Source organism: Equus przewalskii, chromosome 20 (genome assembly GCF_037783145.1).
Source record: "Equus przewalskii isolate Varuska chromosome 20, EquPr2, whole genome shotgun sequence".
Lineage (NCBI taxonomy): Eukaryota > Metazoa > Chordata > Mammalia > Perissodactyla > Equidae > Equus > Equus przewalskii.
This window is the reverse complement of record NC_091850.1, coordinates 2217953-2235541: the sequence shown is the minus strand read 5'-3', so window position 1 is coordinate 2235541 and position 17589 is coordinate 2217953. Positions and strand designations below refer to the sequence as shown.

General features: G+C 60.2%; 2 protein-coding genes across 21 annotated transcripts in view; both read right to left on the bottom strand.

Moving 5' to 3' along the window:
* Positions 1-1999: 1999 nt before the first annotated feature.
* On the bottom strand, positions 2000-4763 carry USE1 (unconventional SNARE in the ER 1). The gene is made up of 8 exons (XM_008539225.2): positions 4629-4763; positions 4287-4336; positions 4085-4163; positions 3838-3990; positions 3364-3376; positions 2887-2914; positions 2449-2623; positions 2000-2204 (listed from the first exon to the last, which is right to left on the bottom strand). The coding sequence occupies exons 1-8, from the start codon at positions 4728-4730 to the stop codon at positions 2022-2024; spliced, it is 783 nt and encodes a 260-aa protein (XP_008537447.1). The 5' UTR covers positions 4731-4763; the 3' UTR covers positions 2000-2021.
* Positions 4764-6105: 1342 nt separating this feature from the next.
* The window catches only part of MYO9B (myosin IXB), an 84903-nt gene continuing 73419 nt past the window's right edge, over positions 6106-17589 (bottom strand). For 4 of the 20 annotated variants that reach the window (XM_070587339.1, XM_070587348.1, XM_070587345.1 and 1 more), the window contains 16 exons: positions 16811-16944; positions 16398-16588; positions 14757-14855; positions 14488-14661; positions 14354-14395; positions 14025-14136; positions 12950-13023; positions 12226-12418; positions 11970-12098; positions 11604-11709; positions 11192-11323; positions 9415-9538; positions 8908-8955; positions 8424-8570; positions 7619-7742; positions 6106-7498 (listed from right to left, as the gene is read on the bottom strand). In XM_070587339.1, the coding sequence (XP_070443440.1) occupies positions 7071-7498; positions 7619-7742; positions 8424-8570; positions 8908-8955; positions 9415-9538; positions 11192-11323; positions 11604-11709; positions 11970-12098; positions 12226-12418; positions 12950-13023; positions 14025-14136; positions 14354-14395; positions 14488-14661; positions 14757-14855; positions 16398-16588; positions 16811-16944 (2257 nt within the window). In that variant the 3' untranslated portion in view covers positions 6106-7070. Of the gene's footprint in view, positions 7499-7606; positions 7747-8423; positions 8571-8907; positions 8956-9414; positions 9539-11191; positions 11324-11603; positions 11710-11969; positions 12099-12225; positions 12419-12949; positions 13024-14024; positions 14137-14353; positions 14396-14487; positions 14662-14756; positions 14856-16397; positions 16589-16810; positions 16945-17589 lie in introns of all 20 variants that reach the window. The other 16 variants (XM_070587340.1, XM_070587350.1, XM_070587346.1 and 13 more) reach the window with 10 other exon arrangements.

The following is a 17589-nucleotide window of genomic DNA, read 5'->3' as shown; positions in this document are numbered from 1 at the left end:
GAGGTATGTTTAGAAAATTCAAACAATAGAAAAGACACGTAGGGCAAAAGTGAATTTCTCGCCTTCCCCTGTCCGCAGAAGCAGCAGCTAATTGTGTCTCCTTCTGGCGAAATCCTAATTAAATGACAAGCAAGTATAAATATTTTCCTCACGGCGGAAGACACTGCAAAGATATTCACGTGCAAATTTGCTTGGCCACTTGTGGGAGGATTCTCGGCCGGGTGACCCTGGAGCGGAACTGGCCGGCGAGGGGACGTGCCCTCTTCATTTGGAAGGGGGCTGCGGGCTGGTCTCAATGAGGCTGGCCTAGTGTGAGCCTCTGACCAGCAGTGAGGGAAACACCGGTTTTCCCACAAACTTTGCAGCCCTGATGTTCTCACGTTTTCCTGCAAATTGTATTTTTAGAGTTTAAATCTTGCCTAATCTGGTGAGTGAAAAAGTTTAGAAACCATTTGTATTTCTTTTCTTGCTTATTTACTGCAAATCTTTTTTTTCCTGTTGATTTTTAGGAGCTCTTCATATATTGAGGAAGTTAGGTTAGCCAGCTAGTCTATCTTCTTCTTCTTTTTGAGGAAGACTGGCCCTGAGCTGACATCTGCCACCAATCCTCCTTTTTTGCTGAGGAAGACTGGCCCTGAGCTAACATCCATGCCCATCTTCCTCTACTTTCTATGTGGGACGCCTGCCACAGCGTGGCTTGCTGAGCGGTGCCATGTCCGTACCCGGGATCCGAACCGGCGAACCCTGGGGCCACCAAAGAGGAACGTGTGAACTTAACTGCTGTGCCACCGGGCCAGCCCCTGAATTCCCTTATTGGAGTAGCTTTTTAGTTGGTTTGCTTGGGTCTTTCATACAGACAGTTGTATCATCTGCACATAATTTTGCCTCTTCTAATTTTCCAATGTCATTTTTTTTTCTTGTCTAGTTGCATCAACTGGCACCTCAGGACAATGTGAAAACACTGGGGGAGGCGGGTGGACGGTCGGCATCCCCTCCACCTCCTCACTTTGATGGCAGAACTTCCAGTATTTGCCCGTTAAACTCAACGCTTTCGCTTGAAATTTTTCCGTTAAATGAGGAAACCGTCCATCTATTCCTTATTGTTTTAGAGAGGTTGAACAGTACAAAGCCTGCTTTCCTCCATATTCCCTGCCCACGAGTTTGTTTTCCGATGCCCTAATGTGGCTGTTGCCAGGCGTTCTAACATCGAACCGTCTCTGCATCTCAGATGGGAGCCTTCTTCTGAACTTTTTTAAAAAGTTGCCACTAGAGCTTATAAAAGGTTCCATCTGGTGGCTTTGCCCCTGAGTCGATGGGGGTCCCACAGTGCCTGCTCACACTCCTGTGAGTCTGGGACACTCCCATGCACCTGTCACCTGCCCTCCCCGAGCTCCCTCCATCATGCTCCCACAGGCCCTGCCCCGTGTCTGGAGTAGGGGTGAGCAGAGCCCAGGGGACCAGCGGTTCCCCTGGGACTCCCACTCTGTTACTTCTTCCAGGGTCCCAACTCCCGTGCCCACCCAGTTCTCGTCTGAAATGATCAGACTAAGACCTGGGCAGGGCAAGGCCTCCAGAGACCCTCATGTGTTTGTTGACTGACTGGGTGAAGCCTCCGTGGTTTCCTGAGAGCGGTGGGGCTGTGTCTGGGCTAAGACCTGTCCCTGAATTATCACCTTTAATCCCTAGGAAGGCCCAGCACCGAAGCTTCCTCCTCTAGGCTGACCTCCAGGCATGGCCCCACAGGGCTGAAGGCATTGTGTTTGGCTCTGACTGTACCAGACTAGGGGCTCCTGGGGCTTCTTGGGGCCTGACCTTGTCCACTGTTGGGTGGTAATGAGGGAGAAATGGGAGAGGGTTGCTGAGTCACTACCCTCCCAGCCTGACCTTCTTCCTCCCCTGCTCATGAGCTGTCTGTGTTTCTCCAAAGACCCTCCCGTCTTGCTGCCCACCCTAAAGGGCACCCTCGGACAGGGTGGAGGGCAGACAAAGGACAGAAGGATGAGGCGGGCCAGGCCAGGTCTTTATTTGAGTTTGGGCATGATCCGGATGAAGAGGATCATGCTGATGAAGATGAAGCAGACTATAATAAGCATGGCCCAGAGCAGCCAGTTGACCGACTTCTGTGTGTGCTGTTCCAGCCGCTCTGATTCTGTCTTCAGCTTTTCCAGGTTCTGGTCAGCCATCTTGAGTGAGTGTGACAGGGTCTGTGGGTGAGGTGGGGAGAATATCAGCAGGACTGGGGCCAACTGTGGCCTCCCCCTAACACCCTGGGGCAAAGTCTGCACCTCTTGGCCCTTGTTGGTGCCGTTTCCTCTGCTGGGAATGCCGTTTTTGTTTTCTACCAAACTCCTATTTCTCCAGCCAAGCCCCAGTCACCATTCCCCTCTGCTGGGAAACCTTCTCAGATGACCCAAGGCAGAGAGTGCAGAGTTCCCACAATCCTCACACCTGGTTGTCCTTCTTGATGACACTCTGGGCGGCCAGCGTGTTGGTTTTGAGGCTCCGGGCCAGGCCTAGCATCTCCTCTGCCAGCTTCTCCTGGAGGCTCTGGTGTCGCTGCAGGACGAGGTCTAACTCGGCTGCCGACTGCTTCTCATTCCCTGGCCTGGGCCCTGCCACCCCGCTGACCCCACACAGGGGTGGACAGGTGGGCACGAGATGGGGGGGAGGGGAAGAGACCGACATGTGCCCAAGGAGCCCAGAGGTTATGGCTCCAGCCACTGCCCTGCTTGGGGCTCAGTTATCCCTTCTTTGCTCTGGCTTCTGGGAAGAGAGTCCCCAGAAGGGGCTGCTGATTGGTGGTTTAGGTGCTCATGGCGCCTCAGTGGCCCCAGGTTCATCCAGCCCCCCGCCCCCTGGTGCTGCCCCAGGGCTGAAGACACTCACGTTCTCTTCCTCACGTCCAGCTCGGGCTCTGGAAGGGAAACAGGCCCAGCAGAAAGAAGGAGGGGTTGGCCTCCTGCCGACCGGCCTCCTGACCACTGCCTCTAGCAGGCCTGCTGCTCATGGCGCCCCTCCAGTCTTGGCTGCGGCCTGGTGGGCTCCTCATCACGCTTCAGAGCCCGAGCTCAAATGCCCCCTCTTCTCAGAAGTTTCCTTGCCTTGCTCTGGACTCCTCAGGCCCCAGGTCCCTCCCTCCAGCTGAACCTTGGCCCCATGGGCTGGGGGTGTCCAGCTCAGTTTCCTCTGGGGTCCACTTCCTCTGTCCTAGCCCCCGCTCCAGGCATAACTCAGTGACCCCCCCCGGGACACTTGGCCTGGGCTGTGAGATGAGGCTAGGCACGGGGCACGTGGGGCAGCAAGGACATGTGTCCTGTCCCAGGTAGCTGGGCCCCAAGTCCTGTTCTGCTCAGGCTGACTCACCTCCGGCAGAGTCCTGTGGCAAAAAGGGAGGGGCATGAAGTCACCCACTTTGTTATGGCCCCAAACCTGTCCTTTCTGCTCCTGAAACTCCCCACCCTCAGTCAGGGCCCTGGGCAAGTTCCGTGACCTATGAGCCTCAGTTTCTTCATCTATAAACTGATAACAGCTCACATTTTGAAGGGTTTACCTGATGCAAGTAAAGTGCTCAGAAACGCACTTGTCCTCCTATTTTACGGAGGAATAAAGTTGTCTGAACCAAACATATGTTATTTTTGCCCTGTACCAAACTCCTACTCACCTATCCATGCCCCGGCCACAGCATCCCTCTGTTGGGAAGCCTTGTCTGATGGCCCAGGGCGTAGGCTCTTGGGCCCCTAGGGTCCCTGCACCTGACAGTGTTTGTTGTTCGGGCCACCCCCAGGCATTGAACTCCTGTCACTGACCAGAGGGCTCTCAGGACCAGAAGGGCCCTACCGTGCCAAGCAGCTCGTCCCGCATCTCGTTGGTGTACCGTGCCCGTGACTGCAGATGCACTGTCTTCGTGGCAGGTATCCGCTCCCTGGCTGTGGTGGGCACGCGGCCAGGGGCCAGGAATTGGTTGGCTAGTGCCTTCTCGGAGGAGGAGGTCTGCAGAAGAGGGGCGAGGGTCACCAGAGGGCAGGGCCTGGGGACCCAGGGGAGTGGTGATGAGGGCTGAGGCAGCGGTGGTGGCCCTGCTTACCAGCTTCTCTGCCTGCAACATCCCCTTCAGAAAATCGACCTTGCGGGAATACTCATTGATGACCTCGGAGGCCGGTTTGCTGGAAGGCGAGAAGCGGACAAAGACGACCTGCCCGCTGGCCCAGTTCAGGGCAGGTGCCTGCAAGGGCCCTGAGCTCTACCCCCACTCCGGATGTGAAACCCCTCTGGCCGCCAACACTCACCTCGCCTGGGCTTTCAGGGCTTGCAGCATGTCCTCAAGGGCTCCCACGTACTGGGGAGGGAAAGTGGGGTATCAGCCCGGTCCCCCACTTCCACCCTTCCCCATCCTGCTCAAAGGCGTCAGAGCCAATAAGGGGCGGGGCTATGGTGGGAGGGGCCAAGCACCAAGGAGGCGTGGCTAGAGGAACTCCAGAGGAGGGAGCTGCAGGTGGACGTGGCGGAGCCGACCGGAAGGGGCGTGGCCAGGGTGGCAGTTGGGGCAGGGGAGTTGGGCTCGGTGCCTGCCAGCTCCGGGACCACCGTCGGGGAGTTGGGCTCTACGCAATCCCGCGGGCTCCCCTCACCTTCTCCAGACGCCACTCGTCTGGGTCCCTCTTCTCCGCTGCCATCACCTCGCAGCGGCACAGCAGCCGCACCAGGTTGAGCTCCAGCCTCGACGCCGCCATCACCCCCACGGTGGTTCCCCGCCCCTTCCGCTGGCGCCATCTCAAGAGAGGGCGGAAGTGCCTTCACTTGGCTTCCCTCTGGGTTGCTGTGCTCTACTCGTTTGCCGTTCCATCTTTGTTTGGGGCGGAAGTAATGTCTTCAAGGAGAGGAGCCGTTCAGTCCGTAGTTACTCAGGGCTGAATCGCCTGCTTTTCCTCGTGAGCATATTAACCCTCAGGAAGGGTGGAAAGGACCAGCTCCTGCGGTGTCAGGCCCAAGTGCAACGCGTCCTCTGTTCGTTCCTTTTCCCCTGCTCAAAGTTCCTCCCCGACACCCACTGCTGCCTGGATTCTCCCCACACTGAGCTCTTCCGCATCCAGGCCCCCTTCCCTGATTTCTTCCTGGGGAGAGGCCCTGGCCCGGCTTAGGGGCCCATCCAACCTTCTGCGGTTATGAGCTTCCGGATGCCAGCCTGACTCTGACTCCATCCGCCCGCTGTTTCTGGGCCTGTTTCCTCCCTTGGGGAACGGGCAGTGGGACAGTGCTAGCCTCTAGGGGGACACGAGTTAGCTCTGGGAGCGGCAGGCGGGGCCGGGTCACCCCTAAGGCTCAGACTCCTGTGGAGAGAACCCAGTCCCAGCCCGCCAAGGGCCCCAGGAAGCCGAGGCCAGTCCTGCGAGCCCCACTTCTGGAGTGCACGCGGTGAGGATGGGGCTTCATGGGGACCGGAGCCTGGCATGCAGCCCTCAGGTCACCGCTGTCCCAGTCACACTGGTGGGCCTCGTGTCCTTGCAAAGTCCCATGGAGAAGACCAAGTCCAGGATGGATAAGGGGGAGTTCCAGAGGCTGATGGGGCCGAGTCTGGAGCCCAGCCCCACCCCACCCTGGCTGTGTGGTCTTGGAGAAGCCCCCAACCCTCTGGCATGTGCCATCTGCACTCAAGTTCTTCACGGTCCCCCCACCCCATCCTCACAGGCCCCACCTGCCAGCCCACCAGGAACTGACTCCTCCACGTGCCGGTGGCCCCTGCAGCTGACACTTAGCCCTACCTCAGGAGAGTCTGGGTGCTGAAGCGGGGGAATGGGAGACGGCCCCCTGGACAGCAGGCTCTCTGCACTGAATGCGACTCTGCAGGAGCTGTCTGCTCCCCCAGGTTTCCGGGTCACTACACAAGCCCACCTGCCCCAGGTCAAGAGCACAGGTGAGATCCAACAGCGCATGCTGGGGGATCGAGGCAGGGCCTTCCAGACAAGCAGCACAAGGCCCTGCCCTGCAAGCCCCTTGGCGGCAGCCACAGGGTGGACCCCCCCCCGCCCCCCGCCCCGACTCCCGCCACCAGCCCTGGCCCTCCAACCCGGAGCAGAGCCTTGTGAGCAGGAACCGCACGCAAACCTCTCTCAGCACTTTGTCTTTATTTCACACGGCTGGGAGGCGCCTCTTGTTCCAGGCCTGTGGTCACGTGTCCAGGGGCCTGGAGAGTGGGCTGAACCTGAGAGGAGCCCCACTGGTGATCCCCAGGCTGCGACTGTTGATCTGTAGCGGGACAACCCAGGCCTTGCCCTCCCTGCTGGTGAGCGGGGTCCTCCTGAGTCGCTGGCTCCTGTGCTGCCTCATCAGGGCAGTGCCAAGGGCGGCCTCCTACAGCCTCCGGAGTCCAGGCGTGGTGGACAGAGGAATGACAGCCACACTGGAGTCTCCCTGGGACGTGAGGTCTCTGGTGCCCCGGGTGGAGGCTGCCCCCACTTCGTGTCCTGGCTCAGCCGACAGCCTCGATCCCCACGGATGGCTGCCGTGCTCCCTCAAATGCACCGTGGCCAGGTAGACACCAGCCAGGCCAGAGCATGAGTCCAAGAGAGACTGAGGCAGTCAGGTGGCCCAAGTGTCCAAACCCCTGGTGCAGGGTCACACTCGGCGCGGGCGGGGCTGAGCCTCCGAGGTGGGCAGCTGTGTGGGCGGCCTCCGAAGACTCAGGTACAGGTTATGAAGGAGATGCAGGGTGTTAATATAAAAGTTGGTACACACACAAATAAAAAACAATTTGGTCTTCCGTTAAGGCTGTTACAGTTTAAAGTTATGTAAACCACGCACAAAGAAACAGTTACTGTAAAAAAAGTACAAAATGGGAGGTGGGAGACGGGCCGCTGGCCGATTGGGTGCTGTGGGCGGGCACATGCGCGCGGCGTGGGGGCTCCGCGAGGGCGGCCTGGCCTCAGCTGGCCTCTCCCCACTTGGACTCTGCTCTAGGAGCCGGTGCCCACCCCACATCGCTTTTGGGGCTTTTCATTCCGGATCCTTCTTGGAGAGCCAAATGCTGGCTCTGGGCTGTCCTCAGACGTGCAGACTCTGGCAGCGGTGGGCCCTCAGCCATTGGCCTGGCCCGAGGCGGGCGGCAGGCAGTAGGTTGGGGGGTCCGAGTACCTCCGCTTGGCCCCAGGTGGCTGGCTGTCCTCGTCTAGGGGCTCCTGAATGCCCCGCACGGGCAGGTGGGCATCGGGCGTGATGTACACGGAGTGTACCTGGTCTGGGCGGCGGGCCGGCGGCTCTCGGCGCCTGACGGGGGCAGTAGCCTCTGGGGCACCCGGTGCCCGGCCGGGGAGGTGGAAGGAGAGGTGGAAGGGCAGGCCGGGTGGGAGCTTGATGTTGGCCGTGGGCATGATTGGGGTCCGCCGGGGGGTCTTCCCTCTGACCGTCGCGAAGGACGATGGCCTTCGTCGTGGAGGGGCGGCCACTGCGGGGAGGGGGTTCAGGGCGGGCGCACTGGGGCAGGAGAGAGCAGGCGCAGGGGTCCCTTTTGAGAGACAGATGGCGGGGTTACTGCAGCTTCAGGGCCGGCAGATGGACCCTCATCCCGGGGCCGGCTGGCGGTGGACATGGGAAGGAAAAAAGCAGACGCTACCTTAATACTGACCTTCCGAGGCCCCCCGCCCGGCCCGCTCTTCCAACAGGCTCTCGGTGCTGGCCGACGTCTCCGAGTCCAGATTCTCCTCGTCAGAGCCCCTCGGGTCCAGCTCTGGCAGCCGGTAGGTGATGTCCTCCCTGGGGGGGTGGGGAAGGGCACAGTGTCCAAGGCTGTTCCTATGGTGAAAGACCACCCCAGGGAAAGTGCCAGGCGGGTAGGGGACAGAGGCAGGCCATCCTGATCCTGGATGGAACTCCCTGCCCCCGGCACCCCACCCAAACCCCCACAGCACACCTGGCCCACACTGTCCCTGGCCCTGTGATGCTCATGGGAGGAAGGTGTCAGGGTGCTGAGGGAAGCCAGGCACCTGGGCCAGGACTGAGTTGGTGAGGAGCTCCTGCCTCAGGACCTTTGCGTGTGTTTCTTCCCTCCACCTGCATTGCTCTACCCTGTTCCTAGGGCTAGGGTGGCCAGGCAGCCCGGGTCACTTCTGTTGTCCTGGCAGCACCCCCTTGACATTCACATCTTGCCTGGACAATAAATTCGTCAGTCACCCTAGCTAATGCCAACTTCCAGACAAAGTTCGGGCATCACTCCTCTGTTGCCTCTTCTCCCCGTGGTTCCCTGTGGCCAAGCATGGGGTTTAAACAGAGCCCTAAGTCGTGCTCTAGGACAGCGGCACTCTGCGAGGTGGGTCCTGGACGACGGCACGAGCCTAGCCGGGCAGCCGGCTAACGGCCAGGTCCCCTGTGGCGGAGGGGCCTGTGAATGGGGCCAGACCGTGTGGGAGGGTGCGAAGGGGATGGAGGGGCACTTGCTTCTCCTCCTTGATGGACTGGATCCGCTCCATGAGGATCTCCTTCTCGCGGTCCTCGTCGCCGCCGGCCGCCTCCTCCTCCGGCAGCACCTCCAGCTCCTCTGGGCCGCCGCTGCTGTTCCCCCGGGCCTTGGGGCTCTTGTTCTGCAACAGAGAAGCGGCAGGTCTGGCCGGCCCCTCCGGGCGGGCGGATAGGCAGGGCTCACTGCCGGCGGGTGGAGAGAGCAGTGTGAGCGCCAGGAAGGTTAGTTCTGCCATGGGTGGCTGGGCTTAGTGAGGCTTCTCCAGGGGTCACGTAGGGCCCGGGTGGCCAGTGCTCGGCTGGTTAGTCATCCTTCTCACACAGGTGGTCAGCAGGCAACGGGCCTCCCCCAGCATGCACTTCAGAAAGGTCTATCCTACAAAGGCCCTAGGGCGAGGGGAACCCTAGCATGCACCGCTCCAGGAGACATGCAGGGCAGGCCGCTACGCACGTACATACCAGCACCCCCTCATAGGGAGACGAAAACCCCAGCTGGAGAGGCCATGGCTGGGGAAGAGATGAACAGAGGGTGACCACTGGGGGCCATGACCCCGACACAGGTGTGCATCATCGGCATCTGGCCACATCCGACCGTAGGGACAAGGACATAGCCCTCCCACAGAGTGCAGAACCCACTTCCCACCCTCCACCCTGCACCGTGGAGCCACTTCTGCTGTGGGAACACTTCCCTGTGGGCAGGGCCCAGGTCAGCAAGAGACAGGCCAGAGGATGACCCAAACCACCACCAAGTGGGTGACAGGTCCCTCGAGGACGATGGGCATTTGGCCGAGGCGGGGACTCGGTTTCTGAGCCTGCTGCCGTGACGCCCCTGGCCAACTGCCTATGGCCAAGGGTGTCCTGGGAGTCCAAGCAGTGAAGCGGGACCAGCCCTAATGCCCGAGCCCCGCCCCACCAGAGGCCGTGCCCACCGTGGGCCCGTCACACACGCTCGTCACACACGCTCACAGTGTTCTGGCGCAGGAGCGAGAGTCTCCGGACGGCGATGCTCTCTGCGGTCTCCAGCTGGCTGATCTCCTCCATCTTCACCTTGTACTTCCTCAACTGCTCCTTGATCAGCATCTCTACACACCTGTGGAGAAGGCGACTCAGTTACCGTTCCAGGGGTTGTGGGTGTGGGAGCCCCTGCATCCAGGGAGGCGCTGGCTGGAGACTGGGGAGCAGTGGCCGCGCAGAGACCCACCCAGAGACCAGACAGGGCCAAGGACACGGCTGTGGCTCCGGCCTCAGCCCTGCTCACTCACTGTGTGACCTAGGGCAGCTCACTCCACCCCTCTGAGCTTGAGTCCCTACCTCCAAAGCCTTGTTGTATGAAAGAGGAGGGCTGGTATGACGAGTCGGAGTGAACAGCCCCTCCTAGGCTCCCTGCAGGTGGGGACAGTCCTGCCTCACGCGGAAGTACGAGGCGCAGGGAGCCAGTGCGGTTAGTCCCAGGGGCTGCAGGCAACCAGCCCCAAGGGCCATTGAACGTGTGTTCTCACTGCCACACATCTGTTCAGTGGTCAGTACCAGGGGGACTCAGCCCAGAGTGGTCAGTAATAGGGGGGACTCAGCCCAGAGTGATCAGTACCAGGAGGACTCAGCCCAGAGTGATCAGTACCAGGAGGACTCAGCCCAGAGTGGTCAGTACTAGGTGGGGACTCAGCCCAGAGTGGTCAGTAACAGGGGGCACTCAGCCCAGAGTGATCAGTACCAGGGGAGACTCAACCGAGAGTGGTCAGTACTGGGGGCGACTCAGCCCAGAGTGGTCAGTACTGGGGGAGATTCAGCCTGGATGGAGAGGCAGTCACAACTCAGTTTCCCACCATCATGACAACATAAGAAAAGAAGACCAAAGCATGTGCTGGAAGAGGCCACAACAAATCTGTCGACAACACCACGCCGCCACCAGGTGGTGTGAGGGCCACGGTGGGCTCTTCTCACCGCCTGTCACTGTTCACTAACTGTGACGAGCACGGCCTGGGGACGCAGTGTCGGGCCTTCTTCGTGTCTTTGCCTCATGAAACCGCCTAGGGTGACAGGTTCTTATTTTCACAACTCGCAGCCTAAACAGCGTCCTCTTAGTGACTGACGTCTGAGGACCTCCTGAGTTTTCCTGGGGAGCCCGCTGAGAGCTTTGGAAGATGGCTCCGGGGACAGAAGCGCCAGAGCATCACTTCTGTTGCTGTGGGGTTCACTGCTACCACAGCCCAGAATGCTGGGGGTCACTGTCTGCCCCTCGCCCTGACATGAGAGATGAGAAGTTTCTCTTCTTTTTTGGTTCTCTAGCCTCAAAAGAACTTGGAAGCTTCGCCCTCACTGCTTGAGGAGAGACGCTACTGGGTCTCTGCCCAGGTCTGGGCCCCGTGCTGTGGGGGCTGCTTCTGGGCCCCCACGTGGGAGGGGCGACCCTCCCCACACACAGCAGCCAGCGCCTCACGTCCAGGCTTGGTTAGAAGATTGGGCTTAGTGCAAAAGTCACGTGTGCTCATTAGAGCACGTTTTAAAGAAAGACAAGTAAAATTACCAAAAGAAGTCTACCCCGACCCCAGGGCTCAGGGACACCACCCAGGCCGTCTCGATCCAGGTGTTGTCTTCTGGACTTTTTTCTGCATGCGGGTCTACACACAGCGGGACTGAGCTGGCCCAGGATTCCAGATTGGGCTGTCCCGTTCGTCATGGGGTCCCTCGCTGGGCTGTGCTGGGTGTGAGCTGGGGTTGGGGGCCGGCCGGGCCTGGCACTCACGTGGTGATCTTGAGGACGTCCTTCATGCTGGTCAGTGGGTCCGAGTTGTCAGGGCAGCGCAGGAGGCAGGGTGCGAAGATGATGGCTAGCGCGCTGGGCGACATGCGGTTCACGTCCTCGAGCTGGGCCACCCTGCGTGGTGAGCATCACTTAGGGGGCGGCCAGGGAGCCCCTAGACCAGAGTCCAGAGCCCTGGGCTGCTGTGGGGAAAGTGCCACCACAGCTGGGTGGTGTGACACGCTCGCTTCCGCAGCATGGAGAGCTGCCCCAAAGAAGCTAGGGCTCCTTGCAGACCCCCAACCCAGGCCCGCGGCCTGGCGCGGAACCACCGGAGCACCGGCCCCGGGAATGCTGTTGGCGGGGTTCCTGGCGGGGACCCCACCCCTCAAAGAGCGGGCGGGTGGGCACTTGCTTGACGAGGTGGAAGATGAGCCGCTCCAGGGAGTTGTGGTTGGCTTCCGGCAGGTGCTCCAGGACGGCGTAGATGGCGGCCAGCTGCTCCTGCTTCTCCGGCAGCTCTAGGAGGGCCCGGGGCGTCAGCTCCCTGGGGGACCACCCCAACACGCCCTGGAGCGCCGGGGAGCCTCCCACCACGGGGGGCCGGGACGGATGTGTGGCAAGAATGCAGGGCCACAGAAGGGTCCCGGCCCACCCCAGGCCTGAGTTTCTCAGCTGTGACAGGGTGGTCCTATCTTCCTGGCTGTTCACGGTGAGCACTGGCAGCTCCCACCCCTGACCTCAGCCACCTGCCTCCCCTGGCCGCTGCTGGGGCACTCACCGACGGCTCGGAGGAAGTCGCCGTACTGGGCAAAGGTCATGAGGGGCTCAGGCAGCTCCCGCAGCCACTGCTTGAGCACCCCGGTGATGGCGTGGATGGGGAAGTTCTCCAGCTTGACCGCCGTGGGGTCTGTCAGGAGAGGGGGTGTGGCCAGTGGGCACAGTGCAGGCAGGAGCGGGGCACCCAGAGCCAAGCCTGGTGCCCCCCTGCCCTCAACACCTACCTGTCTGCAGGCCCGACCTCCCACAGCACCCACCTGTCTGTAGCGCCTGCCGGAGCTCCCGTGTGCGGTTGGCAGCGCCAGACTTGCGGTAGAGGCCCTCGGTGTACAGGCCATGCATCTCCACATGTTCCAGAAGCTTCTCCAGCACAATGGGCACTGAGGCCTTGTCGCTGGTCAGACTGTCCACACACACGCCGAAGTGGCCCGGCTCGGCACCTGGCTCGCTCTGCAAGGCCAGGGGTGGCAGTCAGGCCCAGGCTAGTTGTCCTCCCTGGCTGCCCCTTGTATCTCCTCTGTGGGCCCCATCCCTCCTTGTCCCTCGTTCCCCCTTGCAGGCTGCTGGGGGCTCCAGGCAGCTCGATGGACATTGGGCCCCCTATGTGGAGCACCTGTGGCCCCTTTGGAGCAGCCGACCCTGGCTCCTGCCGCAGTCCCAGTGCTCGGGACCCCACCTCCATCCTGTGCAGAGTCAGGGGCCTGCCTTCCACTGGGAGGAGGGAGGAGCAGGGCCAGGAGTCTCAGAGGCACACAGAGGCCAGCTCCTGCCTCGGGGGACCTTGCGGCCTCTGACAGGGCCGGGGTGCTCTGCTGCAGGAGGGCTCCCCCTACGTCAGCTCCTTGCTCCTGCCTGACGCCATTCCCTGACCTCACGTCAAGCACCCCCTCTCCTCCACACCTCTCAGGATGGCCTCCCCCAGGCACCCGGCCCTGGAATGACAGTGTCATTCTGGAAAGTTCCTGGCCACAGTGGGCTCACCTTCCTCCCGCATGTGTAAGAGCAGTAGGTCTGGATCTTGTGCACGCACTTCTTGTGGCAGGTCATCTTGCACACTAGGAGGTCATGAGGGGGTCACAGATGGTGTGGCAGGGGCCCCAGGTCCCAGTGGCTGGGGGCCTGCCGACTAGCTTCTAAACTCACACTATATGGATCTCTGCCCTGGTTCCCTGGTGAGGAAGCCGCGTGGGCAGGTGTCCATAACTGGAGACCGTCAGTGGCCTCAGAGCCAGCCTGACCATCAGGACAAGCAGCAGGGGTTTGGGGGGCCTGGGCCTCAGTCCTGCCAGGTGGTGGCCCTGGGGACTCAGCCAATTACAGTGGCACAAGTGACATTACTTTTGTTTCTCCCAACAATAGCAAGCCTCCAACTATCAGCTGATGTCACGCACAGAGAGGAAATCAGCTATGACAGAAAGGAGGAGTATCCAGATGTCCTTGTCTCAGGACAGTGCCAAGTGCCCAGTATTTATGACGGATAGGGGTGCTGGACCGCAGCTCACACAGGGCCATGGGGAAAGGAGACCCTGGGGCGAAAAGGGAGCCAGGCCCTGCTGGTTTTGTCAAGAAAATACAAGTGCTAGAGGCCCACTTGACCCTGCTGGGCCTCCAGGGGCCGACTGGGCTCTGGTCCTGGCTTGGTCATCTCCTGGCTACCTGAGTGAGGGCCAGCCTGGTCATCCTGAGCTGCGCCTTGTCTCTCAGAGCCCCCTGTGGGGATAGCTGGACTCACTGTCGACCCAGGCAGCGGGAGCAGCGTGTGCGAAGGTCTGGAGGTGGGACCTCTGACCTGCCTGGATGGGGGTGTGGCGGGGAGGCTGCAGGGGGTGGCGCTCAGGGCCAGCGAAGAACTGGGCTCTGCCCCAGGGTGACGATGGGGGTCTTAGTGGGTGAGATGGGGCTGGGCAGTGTTCCAGAAAGATCTGCCCTGAGGCTGGGGTGAAGGCCCTGGTACACAGTGAAGGGTCAGGGACATGGTTGGTGGTTGGGGGTGTGGTAGTGGAGTCATGGGGCATGGTGGGTGACGCCGGGGGTGGTGGGGGTCGGGGACACTCACCACTACAGAGCAGGGCCTTGTCCATGAGCCAGATGTAGGAGAGGCACTGCTCGCACGACTGCGGGATGCTCACCTGGTAGCTGGCGAACACGTGCCCGTTGTGCTGCTGGACCTGGGGGCCACGGAGGCGGTGCTGAGTGGCGGGGGCACACCCCCATGGGGTCGCCATGGGCTGCCCAGTGTGGACGCTGCCTGTAGCAGCTCAGACAACCTGCTCATTCATGACTAGGGTTCCTTAGGCTGGGCAGCGGGAAGACGCCCCCACAGACACTTGTACCTATGCTCATATATGTGCACACTCACACACGCACATGCACACACATACTCACAGCACGTTCCTGCTTCCGCTTCTTCTTCTGGGCTTTGCTCTGCTGAGAGGAGCACAGAGGTGAGGTCCGCGTGGGCCCCTGGGAGCACCCCAGCCCTCAGCCAGCCCTGCCCTCCGTGGAGGGACAGCACCCACCTTGGGTGGCTCGAAGTCGTTCTTGGTGTACCCACGCGTGAACTCGTCAAGCAGCGACTGGAAGAGGTTGAGGACCAGGTTGGGGTCCTTCTCCCCACGCTCGGCCGCCAGGTTGCTCACGACGATCTGGTAGTTCTCCATCAGGTCCTTGTAGCCAACGTGGATCTTCCCGTTCTGCGGGGATGCAAGGTGTGACCCCACGGGACGGACTGACGGGGGCGCCCAGGGGCTCGCCGTGGGGGCCCTCCCGGGGCTGGGAGTCCACGTACGGGGACGGAGTACATGGTTTTGAGGTTGCTCCTGAACTTCTCGGTGGCCTCGATGAATAAGCTCTCGATAGGAGTCTTCTGGGAACGGAGGTCGTTTATCTGGAGAGGGAGGGAGAGCTGCGCTGACCCCACCGCTCTGCCCCGTCCCAGGCCCTTCCCTGGCTCCCCCAGGCTCGCAGGAGAATAGCCGGGCCCTCCAGCCAGTCCCGGTCTCTCTGATCCCGTCAGCCCAGGTCAAAGCCACCGGCATCTGTGGCTGGAGTGCTCACTGTGGGGTGTGAAGCGGCGCCCCTGGCCTCGAGCCGCTGGATGCTGGCAGCACTCCCCAGGCATGAGGACGAGTGTCCCATGGGGCAGGCTCGCCCCGTTGAGACCTGCTGATTTCGCTGGGGCCCTTCCTGCTGTCTTACAGGTGCTCGGTGCCCAGCCTCGCTTCTGGACCAGGGCTGCCTCAAACAGCCTGCTCATTTCCTGATGCCCCTGCCCTTCACAGGGCCCCCTGGCCCCTCAGTGTCCCCGAAAGCCCATTGCCATGCTGCAGAGACCCCGGGTACCCCCGTCTGCCGGGAGATCACCCGCAGCTGGACTGTAAACACCCCAAGCACAGGCCACGGCTTATTCACTGCCGCTGCACACTAAGCGCTCAATCGGTGTCTGCCTCGGACCAAGTACCTTTTGTAAAAGTGTCCTCCAGATAAAAAAAAGTCATGCGCCGTATTACGACGTTTCGACCACCAATGGACGGCACAGATGACGGTAGTCCTGTAAGATCAGCACCACGGAGCCCAGGCGTGCGGTGGGCAACACCTGCTAAGTTTGCCTAAGTACGTGCTATGATGTTCGCATAACAGGATTGCCTCAGGATGCATTTCTCAGAACGTGTCCCCGTTATTAAGTGACACCTATCTGTAGGAAGTTCATGGCCAGGTGTGGCTGAGTGGTAGGACAAGGGAAGGCGGCAGGACCCAAGGACAGCCTGGTGGGACACGGTGTGCGCAGTGCCCTGCACGGACGGTCATTCTGGATGGCAGTGTTCCCACTTCCTCGTGTGTGCGAGAAAGTGGTGCAGCTGCCCAAGGGGCGCTGTGAAACAACACACGAGATGCTCACCACGGATTTCAACCTTCCAGGGTGGGGACCACAGGACAAAACGCACCTGCTGGGTGCCGGACCCAGGCATGCGCGTATGCACACACATGCTCTAGACGACCCCCACACGGACCACAACCCCTCGCAGGAGGCCCTTGGGACTGGAACGTCCCAGAATCAGATGCTTTGGATGTACCATGGTTCCAGAAGTGCTGTGCAGCCCCCATAATAAGACCCACTGACATCCTGCATGAAATGTAAAGGTTCACACTGAGCGAGATAAATGAGGCTCCAAATGGTCTCACGTGAGCCCAGGCTGGGTTTCGAGAAAACAAGCTGATGCCAAACTTAGGAATAAGTGGCTGGTTTCTGGAACTTTCTGTGTGTTGAAACTCTGCACCTGGACTTTATGTTGAAAGTTCCTGCATCGGCCCACTAAGGGCTACTGTGTGGCAGCTTGAAAAACTCTGCTGGTGATGAGGCCCCTTCTGGGGAGGCCTGGGTCCGACCCTGCAAGTGCACCCTCCTCCCGTGTACCCGTGGCCGGCTCACCTTGTTGAGCAGGAACTCATCCAGGTACTTGAGCTCGTTGGCGTTAGTGATTTTGCGGAACACCGACTCCCGCCACTTCTCTGACACTGTGATTTTGCCGATCTTGAGGTTTCTGTTCTTCTTCCCTTTGCCTCCTGGCTCCTTGGCAGGCTTCTCGCTGGTGGCGTGGCGGTGCTGGTGGCTGGAGGGGGCTGGAGGGGAGAAGGAGCGAGTGGCAAGGGCGGGTTCTGGGGAGGACACTCATCAGCCCCTTGAGAGCCAGGACCCCACACCACGGCACGCTGGGGTTCCACAGCTATAGAGCGCCCTGGGGGGCCGGGACCAGCCCTGAAGCCCTGTGCCCGAGGCCCGACCTGGGGACCATCCACATGCCTGAGGGCCCCGCCCTGGTGCTGAGGCTGTGGGTGACCAACCTTCTAGATTCTTCTTCATGGTGGCAGCTTCCAGCACGACGTTCCCAACTACTGAGCTCTCTGTCTCCTCCACGCCCTCTAGGCTATATTTTTTATCCTTGTTCTTAGGCAGGAAAAGTCTCTTAAATGTAGATCTGTAGGAGAAAGTGACAGGCTCCATTTAAAACCTCAGAAAATGAAAATGGATGTAAGGCTGAAAAAAGGATCATCTTGGGGCTGGCCCCATGGCCGAGTGGTTGAGTTCGCGCGCTCTGCTGCAGGCGGCCCAGTGTTTCGTTGGTTCGAATCCTGGGCGCGGACATGGCACTGCTCGTCAGGCCACGCTGAGGCAGCATCTCACATGCCACAACTAGAAGGACCCACAACGAAGAATATACAACTATGTACCGGGGGACTTTGGGGAGAAAAAGGAAAAAATAAAATCTTAAAAAAACAAAAAGGATCATCTTACTGTAGAGAGAAATGGCCCCTTTCTTGGTTATCAGTGGAATGGGATGCTACTAAAAATATGGTCGATTTGTGTGAATGACAGGGGAGTCAGGTGAAAATGCTAGATGCTAGGCAGAAGTGTGACCCCATTTTTTATTAAAAAGTGAATAACACTCCCCCCGCCCCCTCACGTGTTTTTACAGGCACAGGTTAGGAAAAACATCAGGAAGAATAAATGCCAAATCATGTACTGTGGCTACTGGAGGTGTGGTGACTGAATGGTGGCCCCTAAAAAGAAGTGTCCCTGTGCTAACCCTCAGGGCCTGTGAGCCTGACCTTATTTGGGAAAA

Coding starts and splice junctions, on each gene's coding strand:
- USE1 (XM_008539225.2), bottom strand. CDS start 4,730: ATGGCGGCGTCGAGGCTGGAGCTCAACCTGGTGCGGCTGCTGTGCCGC. Junction 4,164..4,286: donor GCCCTGAAAGCCCAGGCGAG/GTGAGTGTTGGC, acceptor CTCGCCTTCCAG/CAAACCGGCCTCCGAGGTCA. Junction 3,991..4,084: donor TGTTGCAGGCAGAGAAGCTG/GTAAGCAGGGCC, acceptor CCTCTTCTGCAG/ACCTCCTCCTCCGAGAAGGC.